This window comes from Aphis gossypii, unplaced genomic scaffold (genome assembly GCF_020184175.1).
Source record: "Aphis gossypii isolate Hap1 unplaced genomic scaffold, ASM2018417v2 Contig00322, whole genome shotgun sequence".
Classification (NCBI taxonomy): Eukaryota; Metazoa; Arthropoda; class Insecta; order Hemiptera; family Aphididae; genus Aphis; species Aphis gossypii.
This window is the reverse complement of record NW_026083065.1, coordinates 117,074-138,266: the sequence shown is the minus strand read 5'-3', so window position 1 is coordinate 138,266 and position 21,193 is coordinate 117,074. Positions and strand designations below refer to the sequence as shown.

The 21,193-nt window shown below is 30.1% G+C and overlaps 2 protein-coding genes across 2 annotated transcripts; both read right to left on the bottom strand.

Moving 5' to 3' along the window:
• Positions 1–4,101: 4,101 nt before the first annotated feature.
• On the bottom strand, positions 4,102–6,367 carry LOC126553740 (uncharacterized). Its single transcript, XM_050208858.1, is given in 8 exon segments — positions 4,102–4,143; positions 4,204–4,678; positions 4,754–4,858; positions 4,924–5,233; positions 5,290–5,481; positions 5,483–5,601; positions 5,660–5,770; positions 5,828–6,367. Coding segments are annotated over 8 exon segments (1,830 nt in total). The 5' UTR covers positions 6,315–6,367; the 3' UTR covers positions 4,102–4,112.
• Positions 6,320–7,972, bottom strand: LOC126553750 (uncharacterized). Its single transcript, XM_050208869.1, has 2 exons — positions 6,441–7,972; positions 6,320–6,385 (listed from the first exon to the last, which is right to left on the bottom strand). Exons 1-2 carry the CDS (start codon positions 7,581–7,583, stop codon positions 6,320–6,322), a joined length of 1,209 nt encoding a protein of 402 aa, XP_050064826.1. The 5' UTR covers positions 7,584–7,972.
• Between the last annotated feature and the right edge of the window lie 13,221 nt (positions 7,973–21,193).

Genomic DNA, 21,193 nt, shown 5'->3' with positions numbered 1-21,193 from the left:
CGAAAATCGGAATAAGTGGTAATACACCGCCTTTTTTCGGAATGTTTACTATTCTCGGAACTTTTGTCTTTGTAGATTTAAATGTTTTTCGTGCGACGGCTACACACTTTTTTGTTAATTTCATTAAATTTTTTTCACCGACATTTTTCTTTAAAACGTTTTTAGTTGCTTTAACCGCTGCTTTAAACCCACAACCACCACCAACTTTACGTTTTGCCTTCATGGCGGTAGTCACACCCCAAGCTACAGCTTTTTCTTTTAAACCAGAATCTTTCGATTTGAACCTTTCCCAGGCTCGCTGTTCTAATATATGATCAGCTTCGTTACGATCGGCGATAGAGTTACTACGTTCGTATGCGATATTGTGGTCTCTACACGCAGCGTCTAACGGGTTTATACCTTTATCACCACGAACTAAACGTTTTTTCAATTTTGTACCAGGTCCACAGTATTGATAACCTACAAAAAAAAATTAAAATATTATTATTATTATTATTATGATAATATCGGATTTAATAAACTTACCAGGTACGTGAAGTTCGACCGGTAATTTGTTTATAAGCGTGTTAATAAGCCCGCCACCTTTATTCTTGTTGCTTCTTCGGGCGAGTGACATTGTGTACTGATGACATTCTCATCACAACATAGATATTTATATCAAAATGAAATTCATTAAACAAGAAACCGAGCTTACAGTTGAGAACGTAGATCCACCTACTTCGTTTCAAAACTATAGACACGGTCCGCTTCTACCCAATACGATACGTGCGCTTATTGTGGGTCCGTCCGGTTGTGGAAAAACGAATTTAATGTTTGCATTATTAACTAATATAAATGGAATAAGATTTCACAACGTTTACATATATTCGAAAACTCTGGATCAACCGAAATATAAAATGTTGAGTAATATCTTATCAGATATCGAAGGAGTACAATTATTTACGTTCTACGAAAACGAACAAGTTATTGAACCTGAAAAAGCCCTACCAAACTCTGTGTATATTCTAGACGATATTTTGACAGAGGGGCAAGGAGTATGTAGATCAATCTTTGCAAGGGGAAGGCATAACCTTATAGATGTGTGCTATCTAGCTCAGAGTTATTCAAGAGTACCAAAACAACTTTTGCGTGATAACGCTAACCTTATCGTTTTATTTAAACAAGATGAAACTAATTTAAAACATGTTTACATGGAGCATTGCTCTGGTGACATGTCGTATACAGAATTTAAAGATTTCTGTACATCGTGTTGGCGTAAGGGGAGGTTCAACTTTATCGTAATAAACAAAGAGTGTGAACGCGATAATGGGCGTTATCGTCACGGCTTCGATACGTTTGTTATTATATAAACTTGCGTTTTTTAAAAAACATCTCATTCACGATCATGGACGCCAGTGGTGAAGTACTCGAAGAATTGATAAAAGCAAAAGAAAATATTAAACGAAAATATACTGCATTAAAACAAGGAAAAGCCGATATTCAATCGATAGTAACAGAAACATTTAAACCGATTATCGATCCGTTAAACGAAATACAAAAATCTACTTTGGATAAAACTAAAGACAACACTGAAGATTTACATTTTTATCAAATAGATGAATTGTTAGATTCATACAGCATAGACAAGACGTATGGTCCTAAATTACAACCTAATAAAACGGTACGTTTAGGTAAAAAAGAAATCAAACTTGTCGGAAATACGATAATTGTTGATGATACTACATACCCGTTAACACAGGGTCTCTGTAGTTTAATATTTTCAAAAGCCCCGAAATTATATACCGAAAACGATTTAAAAACATATAAATCTATATTAATTCAAACATCAGCTCATTTAACGTCAAACAGCAAACAAATTAAAAAAGGCGGTAATAAATACAGAGATATAATCACAACATTATTTCCATCTGGTAGTGGGCTATCTGTACAATTACAGAAACATACACTTCAATATTGGAACGATCCGAATGAATTGGTTTCCCGTTTAAAACTACTATTAGCATCAAAAGCTGCTGGCAATACTGGTGTTTCCAACGAAATACTATCAATTTTCGAAGAATTACACGAAGCTGGTTACATAAAACGTATACCAAATGTCTAAGCGAGATATCGCATTTGAACTACACAAACCTGCTAGAAAAAATTACTTAAGACGTATAGTTAATGTATACGGAAAAAATGATCTATGGCAAGCTGATTTGGTTGAAATGATACCATATTCGAAAAAAAATAAAGGTTACAAATATATTCTATGCGTCATAGACTGTTTTACGAAATTTGCATGGGCGATAGCATTAAAATCAAAAACTGCTAAAGAAGTTTCAAATGCAATGTCGAAAATACTACTCAAACGTTCACCAAAACTACTACAGCTTGATAACGGAAAATAATTTTATAATACAACATTCGATAAATTGATGAAAAAGTATAACATACACAAATATTCAACGTATAGCACCATGAAAGCATGTATTGTAGAACGTTTCAACCGCACATTAAAAGAAAAAATGTTTAGAGAGTTTACTGCACGAGGTTCATACAATTGGATTTCTATTTTACCTTCATTGATTTATGAGTATAATAATACAAAACATAGAACAATAAGGATGACTCCGACACAAGCTGATTTAGATCCAACATCAGTTGAAATAAAAACACGCAAAATTATTAATAGAAAAAATAGTTTAAAAATTGGTGATTACGTTCGTATAAGTACATATAAAAGTGTATTTACAAAAGGTTATTTACCAAGTTGGTCAGCGGAAATATTCAAAATTATCAAAATTAATCAAACCATACCTATTACATATCAATTACAAGATTATACAGGAAAACCAATTGCTGGCTGTTTTTACTCTGAGGAAATATGTAAAACAAATTACCCAAACGAATATTTAATCGAAAAAATTATTCGTAGGAAGGGGACGCAGATATTTGTAAAGTGGCTGGGGTTTGACAATACACATAATAGTTGGATAAATATAAGTGACACTAGAAAATAACTTTAGTTGAGTTTCTACTATGAACGTGTTCGGTAGTTCTCAGTCTGGTGAAATAAAAAAAAATTAATTCAAATCTTGAGCAATCGATTAAATCATATTCGGATAAATAAAATAAAATTGAACATTTAATTGAAGAAAATCATACATCTATTCAATTACAAGAAGAACAAACAGAAAAGTTGGAATTAACGTGTTTAGATATAACAGAGCATATGATAAAAGCTGAAGTTACATTACAAACTATTCTAGAAGCTGTAAACGATTTGAAAAAAACATTACCTGCTATACATAGTCAACTCAATACTATTGAAACTTATTTTAAAGACAAGCCATAATGTCTACAGGCATCATTGACATTCAATGCATTCTTGGAGCGAATAACAAATATATGATTAAAGAGATGTCTATTGTAGACACAGAAACATGGGCTACTCAACACTGGATTTTTAAAAATTCAAAATCTAACCAAGATAATAAACGTCGAAAAACTAACAAGTGGCTACAAAATTTTCATCAGCTATCTATAGATTATGGTGATATTGAGTATGAAGAACTTGGCAGAATATTGAATTCGTTAAAGTTTGACTGTATTTACACCAAAGGCGAACAGAAAAAACAACTACTTATAGAGTATATACCACACGTTGCAGTCATCAACATTGAAGACTTGGGTTGTCCTCGACTGGATCAAATATGTGATGAAGAAAATTTACCTTGTTGTATCTTTCATAAGGACTTAAATCCTAAATATTGTACATTTTATAAAGTGTTTGCTTTAAGAAAATGGTTTGTAAATAATTCATAAAAATTGTAATCATGTTTTTTTATTTCAAATAAACAACATATTTTTTTATTTCAAAATTGAGTTTTATTTCTATACCATACTAACTATCAAAGAAAATGGTTTAAAGTAAAATATACAAGTACAAAAATATGACATAGGAAAAATTATACATACAGAAATAATCTTTACAAATATATACTACTAACTATCAAAGAAAATGGTTTAAAGTAAAATATACAAGTACAAAAATATGACATAGAAAAAATATTTACAAAAATTAAACAAGTATAAAAAATTATACATACAGAAATAATCTTTACAAAAAACTAACTATCTAGTTCTGCTTCGAGTTCCTCCCTATAAAATTCAAAATTATTAATTAAAAAATAATTAAAATATATATATTTATATACTCACTCTATAGAATAGTGTCCATGAGCTAGGGTGTGTACTTTGTCTTCAAGTATAACCCTTTTATCATCAAAACTGTTGTAAGTTAATTTATCGGATTTGATGGTCTTTAATTTGTGCTTGAATGAACGGATAGAGACGTTTGACGTTGTTACTTCCAAACTGGTATCACCAAACAAACACCGTTTATGATCTTGAAAGGTCATATGGTTTCTAACAACATGTCCACGGATTCCTTTTGCTTTGATTTTCTCCTTATCTTCTAAAATGTAAGCGTAGGACTTTGCACGGAGAGCACAAAACTCTCTCATAATACGTCCATCGGTTTCATCAGAAAATAGCCCAGGAATCTTCTTTCTCTCAGCAATGTAACACGGGTGGTCACGGGGTAGATTTGCAGTGTCCATTCGATTCATCAAGTTTGGATTGTTCAACAGATCATTGTAAAAATCATCAGTTTGAATATAGTACACCAATGAATCTAAAATAATAAATTAAATTAATAAAAGTATACCAATGAAACTAAAATAATAAATTAATAATAATAATAATTTACCTGTATCTGTATACATGAGCTCAATTTTATCATCATAATGTTTCTGCATTACGTTATAGTGATAGTCATACATTAAATACTTGGAAATTTCCAGCACTGCAAAACCTGATAAAAAATTTAAAATATTAATATGACAATAAAAAAAAATTAAAATGTTTATATTTACCTACCTATATAAATAGGTTTACAAAAATCAATGATTTTGTTTTCTAATGCAACTGCATTTAGAGTTTCATTGTATGTAGTACAGTGTTTGAATGTTGACTGATTTATCAGTTTTTGTAAACGACGATCACTAGACACCAGTTCCATTTTTATTCTTTTCCGCATAGACTCCATGGTTTTCCCAAAAACCGCATTATTTAAAAGTTTGAAAAAGTCTTTCTCAAAGTCATTTGCTGCTTTTTTTCGCATCTCTGTGTTTAGTGCTATGTATGGAGCCAGCCATGGTGATTGATTAAACTGAACTACTCTATGAACCTATAATAAAAAATAATTATATTATAAATGTAAAATAAAAACATTTATACATTTACTTTTTCAACTATGAGTCCATTGGCTATAGCTTGTTGGAGGTTTCGGTAATGAATAATATAGTTTTTTTTCGACTGAAGTGTTGCCATAAGTTTTTTAACTTTTGAACCAGCTGGGATACCGTTTTGAGGAAGGAAAGGTAAGTCGTTGTGTTTATCATGGAGTTCTTTTGGATAAGTAATGTCAACTTCCTTATATCCGTCCGATGGGTGATGTATCGTTCAAATCATTCAGCCCTTCTAGCTTAGGTTCAACCCACTTAAAACCACCATAGGGCATGTGTTGCGACATTGCCCAACCGTACAGATTATTACCTAAAAAAAAAAAATTAATATTAAAAAATAATTAAAATATATGTATATGTTTACTTACAATCTTGATAAATTAACCATGATTTGGACTTTGTTGGATCATAATCTGGGGTCTTTTCATTATTAGCTTTAGCATACCTCATACTTGCTTGTGTCAAACCGCCTCGAATTCCTATAAAAAATTTATATATTATAAATGTAAATTTTTATATATAATTATTATAATTACCCTTTTCAATCATCAGCAGCATATCATACTCTGAGAGTAACTCTAATTTGACTCTGGTATATTTTAACATACAATCAAAGGAGAATCCTGGTGCTGTATAGTAAAAAGATGGGTCCAAACAGTATGTGGTTAAACATAGGTCTCTGAAGTTCTCAAACACGTCAGCCAACAATAAAACATCAATTTTCAGATATAGATCACTGTATTCACCCAAAGTCTTGCATCCAAAGTGACTCCAAACAGTTTTTGCATGTTCATAATCTTCTTCTTGTATATTTGATTCTGTCAGTGTACTGTAGAAATCTGCTTTCTCTGGTAAATTGGTTTGCTCCAGCTTGTTCCAACCATCCGTATACTCATAAGGGTAAACACCTTTACGAGTAACGAGTGGCAAGTCTGCGATATTAAAATGTTTAGCTGTTTCTCTAAACTTTTCGAACCCTGGTGTTAATAAATTTTCCGAGAGTGTTGATAAACTTGAAGCCATAAATCTTAATGTGTCGATGAACCGTATTGAAAAGTTGTTGGAAACGTGTTTTGAAAATGAAATGAATTTTTCTTCACTGTTTGGTATAACAGAAATTTTTTTCACATCGAGACCGAGTTCGGTTACAATAAAATGTGCATCATAATTCGATAAATTGTGAAAAAAACATGGTACAAAATTTGGTGTTTGAAGCTTGAGGTTGCAGGTATTACACAATGTTTGTCGAAATTTACCCGATAAGTGACAGTGATCAGCAACTTTATGGTTTCCCACAGAGAAACCGTTTTTACATAAATTACATGTCTTACATAAATTATGTGCTTGTTGTTGTTCTGCAGTAAAGGTTATGGGTATGTTGGTTTGTAGTAATTTTTCAATGTTTTCAGCTATTTCAACGATACTCTTCACAAAATGTTCACCCACATTCTGATTATCTTCATCGCCACGAAAAATTATAGGTGGAGTTGGAATATTAAATTGTTCAAGCAGTTCTGCGGGAACGTCGTTATTTGCTTTAACCATAAAAGCATAACTCATGGCCTCGTGTTTTTGAATAGCTTTTGTATTATTTCCACATTTTTCATCGGATTTTCTTAGTAGTGCTTCAAAATCAGCATATATAACTATCGGATGTCGTTGAGTTTTTTTCCATGCGTCGAATTCTAACATCGATCCGGGAGCAGGCATTCGAGGTAAAATTGGTTTGTGTGTTCCGCATATTAACTTGTGTTCTTCAAATCGTATGCGTTCATTTAATTCATATTTATTAATATTTAGAGGTTCAAACGATGTAAAGCACCGTTTACAAAATACAGCACGTCCATTATGTCGGGTTTTCTGTGATCGCACCAGTCGGGAAAAATTAGAGATGTAGGTAAAATGAGAATTTTCATCATCATCGGTTATTAGTAACAAGTCGAAATGATCTGTTTTTTCTTCATCTACCACCTTCAATGGAAACACTTCATATTTCGGAAATTTTTGCGGTGGTTGGAAATGTTTTTCGAGTCCGTAAACATTGACAGTTACATTAGGATTATTTTTTTCGAAAATGTTAACCTGATGTAATTTTGTTGGGAACGTGAGACCGGAAAAATTATATTTTTCTTCGTGCGTTGTATAATTTTCTATACGTTGTTTATTCGATCCCGTAACGTGTTTTGCTAAAATTGCCCACTTGAAGCACTGTTGGTCTGAGTTTTGCGGGTTGATTACAGCTTTTTTCTTTTCAATGAAGTCCGGTAACGGAATATAAGACGATGCGCTCATAGGCGTATATTGATAAACACCTAATAATATTCAGTCAATACACTGTAGCGTATAACCACTTCCCTTGCTAGAATATTCGTCTTGTTCAGCCATTAATTTTATAATGCCTTCTTCAACAATTTCCCGTACACCAGTTTCGGCAAAAATCGGTCTAGCTGAGGTCTTAAATGAACGGTTCTCTGATGTATTATCAACATTTGGAATATTGTATGTAGCTTCCAGCTTTAAATTAAACTTGATTGGATGTTTAGACGCTTGTGATTTAAGTAACTCGACTAATTCTGATTTAATCGAATTAAAAAATTCAATATAGTTTTGAATGTTTTCGATATTTTTTGCGTAATACCATACAACTTTTCTATTTGCAGAAGACGAAATTTCGATAAAGCCGGGAGACTGTACAAGAAGTAAACGTGCTTTTTTAGCTCTGATAGCAGACGTAGTGTTTGCGGAAGAAGTACGTTTTCCGTTATCGGTTGTAGTGTAAGAATCTTTAAAAAATAATAAACCTAATTAATATCTAAAAATGTGTTGTCGAAAATGTCGCGAGTGATAAAATATAAATACCTGTATTAGCGTCTAGCATTTCATATGCGTCCATTGCAAGCATACAAATATCGTCATCAGATAACATGTTTGAACCACCAGCTGGTATATCTGGAACAGTTATTTGCGGTGCTATCTGTATATCTTCACGTGCGGCGGGTTGACGATGAGCAGGTACGTTAATGATACCTTGAAAAAATTATTATTATAAATTAATATCATGAATGATGAAAAATAATATTATATAAATACGTACCATGAACATTTTTATGGTGTCTATTAAGATGTGACTTGTATTTAAATGTCGTTGGGCAAATAGTGCACGGAAAACGTATACCGGTATGTGTTTTTTGATGTCTATTAAGATGTGACTTGTTTTTAAATATCGTAAGGCAAATAGTGCATTGGAATCGAATTCCGAGATGAGTTTTTTTATGAGTTAACAAATTACGCTTCGCGTTAAAAACCGATGGACACTTATCGCATTTAAACATGTTTAAATAAAGTGATTAGGCACTTGGAAAAATTGTTGTGTGAAAACGCGGAGATAGTACGTACGAAATGGTTGTCTAGAACAGACTGAACGTACATCGACGGATAACGGAGCAAGTGTCTTAGCATTTGCGGTGGTGAAGATAAATTAAGCCAGGGTTAGGTAAAATATTATTTGGGAATTAGGTATATCACTATAGATTTTTAACTATTTTGGGTATCATTGTATTGAACAGAGCATCGATAAAATTCCTGAAACTGACCGGCACGTGTCGAGAATAGACCGGTTGGGACAGGACATTTTCGATAACAATAGAATACATTAGTGTTTTTCGATCAAATAGTATCGTAAAACCCAACGACGTATTATTTAATTTGTAACACATTTTATATATGATTTATATAACTTAGCTAAATATAAAAAAAAAAAAACTATAAAGGTACTTACGTGTCATGAGATCCATATTTAAAAGAAAAAAAATCTAAAGAAAATGTAGAAATGTGATGTTGCTTGTTGATCGATAAAAATACAACTAATTTCGAAAACTCTGGTTTTCGAAATCTTAGGATACATTTGACTTAAATGACCCAGGGTATATTATATGAATTAAATAGAGTCTAGACAGACGGATACTTACCTATACTATTGTTTGTTAGGGATTTCTTTTTTAGTGAGCTGTGTATTCAGACACGAACTTTTTAATTTAAATGTGGGAGAATACGCGGTGACGATCTATGGTGGTCATTGAGGTATTGCAGGTTTCATCTACATTTTGTTTGATTATACAAATATATTTAGTATAACTACAATATTCTAAATACATCTTATAGAATAATACTATTGTTTGTAATGCAGACAATACTCTACATGCTTGTTATACTATAATTTTTCAAATGGTAATAATATGTGATAACAACAGGGATAGATAGCGTCTGACTATAATTGTTCACAGAATTTATATTTATTTTGGAATTTATACTTTTTATTTTCACTTACAAATATTTTGCATAAAAAATATAATATTCTGGGATAGAATCGAACCGGGATATGTACAAACGTAACCAAACATATATTCCCCCGCTACTATTCTACCCCATTGACATGTATCATCAAAACTGATACATTTAAAGAAAAATTACACGGCCATATGAAAACTTACTAGCCAAGCATTTACATGATGTGAGTACAATAATATGATAAAAAAGTTCTGCGCATGATAACTGTTGAATATACATTAATATGTGTACGGTAATATAGTACGGTAATATAGTACGTGTACAATAATATGATAACCATGGCGATGGATGTGGCGGAGGCGGGGACGGCGGCGGCGGGGGGGCGGGGGCGGGGACGGCGGTGGCGGGGTCGTAGGCGGCGCGGTGGTGGGGACGGCGGCGGCTCAGCTACGGCGGCGGGTGGTTAGACAAAATCGGCGGCGGGTGGTTAGAGGGATGCTTAGACAAAATCGGCGGCGGGTGGTTAGAGGGGTGGTTAGGTTCCAGAACTCTCATTTTACACCTACTGCCTGCAATTAAAAAAATTGATCTAAAGTTTAAATTTTTCGAAAACAAAAATTCGCGCGTAAAATGAAAAAAAACACACCAATTGTTTAAATTGACATAATTATTTTTCTGTATATGATTTCATTTTGGAATATTCAGGTATCAGGTCATTAAAACATAAACCGCCTTTTTCACCACCCAGTAAAAAATATATTCTAGTCATCTCCGTTCAGAATCGTTTTTCGTACCTGTATAATGATACATATCATAGAATCATTGCATTTAAAATTAGTGTATTATAGCTATCGAAAAAAGCCAACGTAAAAGAACGAATATTATTATCATCCTTATGCTGGCAAAATTTGAAAATTGTACGACTACTGTAACCCAAGTGAGAGCTATTCAGTATTCTACATTTCTACCAGAACATGTGAACGGAAAATACGTGTGTGGTACTCTTGTCTATTACCTATAGTGATTTACTCTATCTTAGAGGTCCACTAATACCTACTGTACAGTAGAGCGTAGAAAAAAAATAAAATAAAAACCAGCCGATTTTCTGATTATAATAATTTTATTTATAGTTATTTCTATAACGTCAACAATTCATATTACTATTTACTATAACATTACATATAATAATATATTATTATATTTACCTATATGTATATAATATTTTTATTTATTGTTATTTGTATAACGTCAAGGCCAACAATATTCATATTGCTATTTACTATTATATGTATAATGACATACATACATACATTGTATATTATATATGTATATATTATTATATTTACTGTTAACTATAATCGGCATAATCTATGTAAAAAAAACCTATATATATATATATTATTATATTTACTATTTACCATAATCGGCACGAACTATTTGCGGTAGCGTCTGTCGCCGATAATATTATAATATTGTTACCGACGTGGCGACGTCCGATACACGACCGTGCCAGACAGTCGCGATTGAAATTTACTTTTTAACGTAGTGGGGGAAATTGCGACCGCTGCCATAACGCCCAGCAGGTAGCAGCACATGACAGCAATAAATATTCAATAAAATTGAAAGCTTTACGTAAAAACTGTTTCGCGAGGGAAAGAACCGAGAAGGCTACAATGATAACTAAGAAACGAAATTTTGACCACTTAATAAGGAGAACATTGACAGTGCAACGTTGTTTTTATTTTTTCGATATCAGAACTTAAAACAAAGTTATTCTAGTTTGAAAAACGGAAAAATAATGAATTTTGATACAATAAGAACTTTTTTTGTATTTGTGATATCGAAAAATTAAAAACAACGTTGCACAGTCAATGTTCTCCTTATTATGTGGTCAAAATTTCGTCTTCTAGTTATGACTGTAGCCTTCTCGGTTCTTTCCCGCGCGAAACGGTTTTTACGGACGAATTTATACATGTGTAGCGTCCTCTTAACACATAATTAAACCATAAAAATAAATATAATTTCTCCATATTTTAGGTACAAATATAATACTGTTTTGATTTTTAGTTATAATATTTTAAATACTTTGTAGAATTTGTTAGGTAATAACAATTATGTTTGTTTATTGAATAAAAATATTTATTATTTACTATTTTAATTAATTAGTTATTTAATATTTAATAAATTAGGTATAAAAATATTATATTATTATGTGGATAATTTATCATAATAATATTAATTATTATACTTAGATCATATTATACTATTTATAGTATATGATCTAAGTTATTATATTATATTAATTATCGTACATGTTTTTTTTAAATAGTCCACTAGAAGCGCTAGCACCGAGAGCACGATTTAAAACGTCCGTGAAGTTGGCCCCCCCACATTCTCTAATTTTTTCCAAAACTACCCCATTTTTTAGAAATTAATTTGAAAACATTTGAAAACAAGTTTTCAGAATTTGAAAACTTTTATTTTAGCAACAAATTTTTTTTTTGATTTGGGGGGGCGAAAATCACGCAGCCCCCCCATGTTGTCCAATCAACTCCAAACCTACGTCATTTTTTTGAAAATAATTCGAAAACATTTGAAAACAAGTTTTCAGAATTTGAAAACTTTTATTTTAGCTATAAAAATTTTTTTTATTTGAGGGGGGGGAATTCACGCAGCCCCCAGCGTCTATGAAGTTAACCCTCTCACCCATCTTAATATGGTCCGTATGGCACATTTAAAAAATATATCGCACACCCCCCTCCTCCCAAACAGAATTAATCATTTTTTTTTAGTCATTTTTATTATTTTTTTTTGATTGCTTTTATAATTTATTAGATATTTTTATTAAGTATTTTTTTATTATTATTTATATAATGAAACATCAACTACTATAAATTCTATTTACTAATTATCTTCATTAGTTTATTTTACTTTACCAATTTCGCCGTAAGAACCTTTTTTAGATAAAATAAATAAATACATAGCTTAATATCTGAAAAGATACTGTTTAATATGAATGAAAATAAAAAATTAAAAAAATACTTTTTAAGTCTTACTTCCTAAATAATACTTACGTAATACTCATTAAATACAATATAAAATAATTAAAGAAAATTGAAAACAGATTCTATAAAATGTGAATTAAAAATAAAACATATTGATATATTATTACTGCTTTGTGTACAAAACTAAATGTGGCTTGATTTTAGTCGTTTCGGGAACTCTCTTAATTCTTTTCTCCATATCATTATGAACTTCCCATCCATTTAAACGTAGCACATATGTGACGTAATGATCGTATGCATAGCCTATTGCTCCACTTAATAAGAAACTAAAACAGATAGAAATATCCAAAATTAGATTAAATATTTAAATTTTTTGAATGATATAGTTAGTAATTTATTTCATACCTTTCATTATTTATATTGAGGTGTAATGGAATATCCGTCAGAATATAGTTTTTTGTTTCGGTAAATACGTCTGTTTCTATGAATATATGGTCTTGTAGTGTTCTGGATACTTCTAATATGCCCTTACACTTCGTGTCCATGCAATTTGTTGATTTTCCAACAACATACAACTTTAAACTATCCTCTAAAAGTGTTAAGTCATGTTGTTTCGTATGTAATATTATTGTTGGGCTAGATATATTTTTTGAATTTGTACATTTTTTATTTGTGCATTGGCGATGTTCTTCAGCTGATGGCGATTCTTTCAAAAAGCTAGTGGCAATAAAGTTAACATTGCATCTAGCATCAATCAGTGAAATATCTGTTATTCCAGTATCTTCTTGAAAAATCTTACGAAGAAGTGATAAACGGCTTATATAAGTATTCCTTGAAACAGGTTCCGTAGCAAGTTTTTTACAGAACTTCAATAAATCATTGGTACTATTGTTCAAGTAATTCTTATACTTTTCGTTCTCATTGTATGCGATTGCAATTAACACAGTTATCGAATCAAATGGACATGTATTTTGAAGCAGAAAACGTTTTTTGGAAATAGTAAGTGGTGTTTGAATGTTGCCATTTTTTAATAAGTTATTCTTGGAAGACCGCGTTTTACGGTTTAACAAAATTCGATCTATTTCAGGAACTGGATCCATGTATTTTGTTAATCTAGGTTTTTTATTTTTATGTGGAATTATCAGATCATCATTTCCTTTACCTTTCCAGTTCTCGTAATTATTGAAAGAATTGTCGGTTTCAACATTTTCTTCAGATTCATCATTACTTTTTAATAAATCGTCAGTGTCGGATGAACTATAATCTGATCGATCACTTAATTTAGATTTATCGACGTCATGGGAATTTTTGACGTATTGTTGTGAAGAAATATTTCTTTGTTGAGCGCTATGAAATAGTTTAGCATTACTTTCAATGTTTTTAAGATGACTAATTACAAACTTATCTACTGCCATGGGTTTTATATCGAATCGTAAAATTTGGTTTTTTAATTCATTAAAACTACATTCGACGACTGCTGAAGAGGCAATTTTGGAAGGTGATTTGAAAATTGATTGCATCACACTGGTCCATAACGGAAAATCTTTACAAACGCGGAAAACATCATCTATTAGATCTGGTATATAATAAGCCGACTTTCGATTACCTGTAAGAAAATTAAGTAAAATACTAAAGATAATTTTATATAAATGCAATATTCTTTTAACAAAATATTGTTGTTTATTAACATTAAAACCTTTTAATAGAAACTATTTAAAACTTATAATACTATATTAAACTTATATTTATATTAATATAGGTATGCCTTACCTATAATAGAAGAATTGTGTTGACTTTTTTTCTTTAATATTATTTAAAAACGCATCTATTGGTCCAATACTTGAATTTGGTGAGGTATAAATATCATCATCGTCTTTCGTTTCAAACACTTCATCAGCGTTATCATTAAATGAATTATTAATACACTTCATAGTATCTTCATCAGTAGTAACACAGTCCCTTTTTTGAGCCCTCATGAGCACTAATAGTTTATCTTTACTTATTTCTGAAGGGGTCTTTAATGTATTGTTATCGTCTATCCATCCATCAGTTTCGCACATCATAACATTAAACAAATCTTGGAGTATTTCTTCAAATTGAGTCAATGTATCTGATGTCAACAGAAGACGCATTCCTCGAACATAGAATTCCTTCAGACTTTTATCTTTTTTTATTAGCAAACATTTAAATCGACAGAAAATTTTGATCATATGTGCCACATCTAATCGGATGTAACATTTTGGAACTTCTCTTGTTTTATCATTTAATAAGAGAAAACATTTATTTGTGTATTTTCGAAGACTCCACCCATCACAAAATGCTCTAGTCAATGCTCCAAGAAGTGCCATTGAATAGTCACATACTATTTCATTTGGACCGTAAACTATACAATTTTTCCATTGGGCAAGCCAATTTAAAATTGTTAAAGTGTCCTGTCTTTCAGAAAGCATATTTGTCACTGATATATGACCAAAATTGGTAGACACAACAACTTCATATAAAAATATATAAGCCGAAGTCAAATTTAATGATGTACGTTTTATTTTTTTAACGAGACCGCCTGTTGCATCAATGGATAATTTGCAGTATTGTTTACTTACATCTTTATAGATTGTAATTTGGTGACCACTCCAGTAATGAACTACAAATGGATCCATACCAATCGTATGAATTGAGCCTGAGTATGAAGAATTATGCTTGAACTCGACTAGGGACTCAATAGCATTTTTCTTGGTAATTCCTAATTCTCGATCACGGTGTTCTTGTTTGGTCTTACGTAGTACTTCATTACGGTATAAGTTTGGCGGGGAGAGTCGTCCAAATTCTAAATTTTCTACATGTTTTCGTCTCCAATTGCATGCCAGATCCTTCGAAAGCTCGATACCAATAGCCTTACGCTTTTCTCCTTTTAATGGCCTTTTCCCGGTATGTTTATTTTCTTGTCCTATTGTATTTTTTGTCAGAATCGATATTCTTAATGGTTCGCCCTCATTTGGCTTATCTTTGCACCAACCAGTTAATAGAGCATTGCAACTCTCTTCTTTACATTTGCCTTCGAATCTAATATATTTTTCACATTGACTTGGGTTAATACAAACCTTTGCACGCTTATATATAAAATTACATGGTAATTTAAACTTTGTTATAAATGTATCATTGAAAACATCAATCCAAGCATTAGGTTTAAGTATATTATACTGCCTTGAACTACTTTTTCGTTTATAATCAACAACTGTTGGTAAAATGCTTCTATAAGCGTCGTAAGAGAGATCAAATTCAAAAAGTTCTCGTTCAGACTTTGGGAATGAAAATGAAGAGGTGGACGAAGACGATGAATAATCATTTTCGTTTAACTTACCATCGTATTCTTCAGAACACTGTTTAATACCAACAATATCTTTCAATTTAGTTTGCCAACTGTGCCTATTATTGTATAGCATTAAATATATGCTATTTGGATTAATTTTATAGTTGAGTTTCTTAGCTAAATCAGACCACAAAGGATTAGATACAGAAACCAATTTTTCACTTTCAAATACTTCATTTTTTCTTTCAACTAGAAGGTTAAACAATAATTCTGCATCTATACACGGTTTTCTTCCTCTATTCTTTACCTATATATACAAATTATCCAACGAATAATTTTCATGCACATGTTATTGAGTACACACTAATATAAATTAGATTATAATTATATTTTAAAATCAATTTTAGATTGTGAACGAAGTGATGAATGTATTAATTTTACAATGATGTGTTGTTGTTTTTTTTTTTTTTGTGTCTGTGTACAGCATAACATGTCGAAATAATGCTTCAATTTCAAACTTCAGGATTGGTTTCCGATGCCAAAGTGAATATCCTTGGTGCATTATACAGGTCAAAAGTAAATATTTTCAATCAGTTTTCAAAAAAATCAAGAAAAATAAAAAAAAGTAACGGAAAACGGAAATTTTTACACAAAAGCAGTTTTCGACCAAATCAATTTTTTTTATATGGTTGTAACTCAAAAACTAATCACTATAAATATTTGAAATTTTCACCAAATGTTTATATTAGTGTTATCTGTAAACAGTTAAATTTAAAAAAAATTTTGAATTTTTTCTAGCTGAATTTATTTGAAGTTTCGATAAAAAAATTTTGGATGTCCAAAAAAACTTGAAAATTTATACATGGTTCTTTATGAGTTTTTCTTGTAATAGTTAAATTTTATAAGCGTTTATAGTTCAATTTTTAACGAAATATGCCAAAATCACGAAAATTAGCATGTAATTTTGTACCATTTTTATTGGTAGTTGAAAAATCGTAAAATTGTTTGTGTTTAAATCTAAGGCTGAAAAATTCAACGCTAAGAATTTTACTTCAAATAGCTATAGAGAAAACTCGAAATATCATAGGTAATAGAAAAAATTGTATGTGCATTTGAATTTTAAATGTTTACAAAAGCGCGTAATGATAAGAATTTGTCTTCAAAAGAAATTAAATATTTTTTATAATTCAAAAAGTATAAGTTGTAGATACTTGCAAATTTCATCAGTTATTTAGATTGGCATTTCCTTTAGGTACATGATTTAATTTTCAAAATATTTCCGTTTTTTAAATTCTTTTTATAGACATTTAAAATATTCGTCGTTTTTTATAAATATCGATAAAAAAATTTTGGCTAAAATATTTGAACATTTAATACAAGGTTCCTTATAAGTTATTCTGATAGTGATTCAAAAATTATAAGAATACATAGACTCATTTTTTTTTTTAATAGCATTTGAAGTTCAAATACTGATAAAAAATTGTCTAAATCATGAATACTTGAAATATTATTTTGTATGTATAATTCATAAAAAAATTTAAATAAATAGCTAGGAGTTGAAAATTTAATATAATATTTTCCATACGTTTGGCTTAAAATAATTATAAAGGAATTTACATTTTGGTGTATTCAGGCCATTAAAACATAAACCACCTTTTACACCAACCATTGGAAATTATAATATCCTAGGCTGACTAATCTTCTCCGTTCAGAATCGTTTTTCGTATATAAATATACAATGATACCTATCATTGGATTCATATTTAATACATCAATTATAGTGATCTACTATACAGTAGAGCATTACTCACTTGACCATTTTTTTTTTATTATTAACTATTTTAGTATTTTTATTAATGACATTAATTTGTCATTTTATTTAAATGTTGTTGATAAATGTTGAAAAAAAGCTTAATTTATCATAATGTTACTAATATAAAATAATAAGAATAAAATGGTGGTCAAGTAACACTATGTTGTACTAGGTATTGAGTGGAGATGATTTGTCAGTCTAGGATAATTTTCCAATGGGTGGTGAAAAATTGGTATAAATTTTAATGGCTCGAATACACAAAAATTAAATCATGCACAGAAAATGGCATTTAAAACAATTGGTGTATGTTACAAGCTTCAACGACCAGTAATTTTTAACTTAAATAAAAATCTAAAAGTATTTGATAGAAAATCATTATTTTACACGTGAACTTTGGATTTCGTAACTTCAGATAACATTATTTTAATTGGCCAACGCTCAAAATCTTTTATAATTATCTATTGTAAGCCAAACTTATGAAAAATCTTATATTAAATTTTAAATTCTTTGATACTCATCCACAATTTTAATACATTTTTAACTACAAAATTATTTGCAAATATTTATAATTTTGTAAATGTTATTTCAATTTCAAACGCTAATAAGAAAAATTTTACTTGTGTATTCTTATCATTTTTAAATCACTATGAGACTAACTAAATCTATACTAACTAGTCTAGACTAACTAAGGTGATTTATGTTTTAATGGCCTGAATACAACAAAATTTAAGTTCTTTTATAATTATTGTAAGCTAAAGTTATGAAAAACCTTGTATAAAATTTTCAATTTTAAACCACTTATACAAAAATTTGTATGAATTATACCTACAAAATTACTTGCAAATCTTCACTATTTTCAATTATGACATATTAAAAATTTGAATTTAAAAAATATTGTGAGAAATATTTTTTGATTTTTTAAACTGTAATGAGAACAACTTATAAGAAACTTAATAGTAAATTTTCAGGTTTTTTTAGCATACAATTTTTTTTTATCGATATTTCAAAAAAAAAAAAAAAAATAACAGAAAAATAGAAAATTTTAGTTTTGTATCAAATGTACACGGAAAATTTAATTTGTGATAATTACCTTTGTGTTATATGTGTATAAATATTATAATTGTAAAAACCTTTATTTGTTTTTTCTAAAATTGTTAATTGTAAATTACTATGCCGGGGGCCCATTTATAAGTCAGACCGACACTGAGTTTTGGTGTACATTGACACAAAAAAAAAACACATTATTATAGAATCAATACGACAATACATTCATTAATCCTTTTAAAACTATTAATAATTGTGTTGAAAAATGAGGACCATTAATAGACTTTGGTGAATTTGGCATTCCAATAAATATAACTCAACTAATAATAATATAAAATTGATTTGAAGAGATCATTTGAATCTTATAATAAATTAATTTTAATGATATAATTATAAATTTATAATAGTTCAAAAAAATGCTTAACTTACCATTTTAACTACGATGCGTCGATGGCACGATGTGATTAAAAAAAACTACTTCACACGAGCTATCAAAAATTTAAAACACGAAGACAATATAAATTAAACCCAGAACTACGTGAGCATGTAACTGCATTAGATTACAAATGAGAACAAAATCACTTTGGTTTTAATTTAATAATAGTAAATAAATTATTTTTAAGCATAGTATTTTAGAGCGCAGCCAATAATCGCATTGTCATAAAACCAATCGATAATATCATATTATAATAATATAGACGACGCGAGACGCCGTGATGTACAAATTAGAAAAACCCAAGAAAAATACAATAATAAGGTTTTTAGTTTTGATTAATGTTCTATTTAAGGATTATAATGCAAGATGTTTATTGTGTTGTATTATGTATATAAATGATTATAATATTTTTGATATAATATTATACTAAAATCAAGCCACATTTAGTTTTGTACACAAAGCAGTAATAATATATCAATATGTTTTATTTTTAATTCACATTTTATAGAATCTGTTTTCAATTTTCTTTAATTATTTTATATTGTATTTAATGAGTATTACGTAAGTATTATTTAGGAAGTAAGACTTAAAAAGTATTTTTTTAATTTTTTATTTTCATTCATATTAAACAGTATCTTTTCAGATATTAAGCTATGTATTTATTTATTTTATCTAAAAAAGGTTCTTACGGCGAAATTGGTAAAGTAAAATAAACTAATGAAGATAATTAGTAAATAGAATTTATAGTAGTTGATGTTTCATTATATAAATAATAATAAAAAAATACTTAATAAAAATATCTAATAAATTATAAAAGCAATCAAAAAAAAATAATAAAAATGACTAAAAAAAAATGATTAATTCTGTTTGGGAGGAGGGGGGTGTGCGATATATTTTTTAAATGTGCCATACGGACCATATTAAGATGGGTGAGAGGGTTAACTTCATAGACGCTGGGGGCTGCGTGAATTCCCCCCCTCAAATAAAAAAAATTTTTATAGCTAAAATAAAAGTTTTCAAATTCTGAAAACTTGTTTTCAAATGTTTTCGAATTATTTTCAAAAAAATGACGTAGGTTTGGAGTTGATTGGACAACATGGGGGGGCTGCGTGATTTTCGCCCCCCCAAATCAAAAAAAAAATTTGTTGCTAAAATAAAAGTTTTCAAATTCTGAAAACTTGTTTTCAAATGTTTTCAAATTATTTTCAAAAAAATGACGTAGGTTTGGAGTTGATTGGACAACATGGGGGGCTGCGTGATTTTCGCCCCCCCAAATCAAAAAAAAAATTTGTTGCTAAAATAAAAGTTTTCAAATTCTGAAAACTTGTTTTCAAATGTTTTCAAATTAATTTCTAAAAAATGGGGTAGTTTTGGAAAAAATTAAAGAGCTTAAAAAATTTGTTGAATGCGCGAAAGCAAATTCTAACGATATAAGCAAATGGCAAATTTCTTTTGAAAAATTAGCAGAGTGTTATTATCAAAAACGATAAATTAATAATTACGGTTATTAGTTTATTGATCATAACACTTAGATAGTTTTTCAAAAGAAATTTGGCATTTGCTTAAATCATTAGAATTCGCTTTCGCGCATCAACGCATCCGTCCAAAAACGGATATTCGACCGGTATTTGATTCAACGAAGTTGTTACCACGTGCAATCCTTTTACTGTAGTAGATAAGTCCAACATTTTCCAAGCCAATCCGTATGATATAAATGAATGACATTTTTTGAATACCATAGTATAGCCTGCTGTAATGTGATTGGGTCTAGGTAATACAGCATTTTCAGGACTGGGATTTCCCGTATCGCTGTCAGAAGCAGTGGCGCTAGCAGTACCAGGTAAAACCATATTGGATTTCTTGCTAAAGGAAGCACCCGCTGGGGAATCAGCAGCCCTCTTGGACGACGATGTAGGAGTTTCCATATTATTACCGCTAGTTGAAAAATTATTATCGAAGTTATCGACGTGCTGGTGATCAGTACGCAATTGTCCGTTTGAGTCAGTGTTA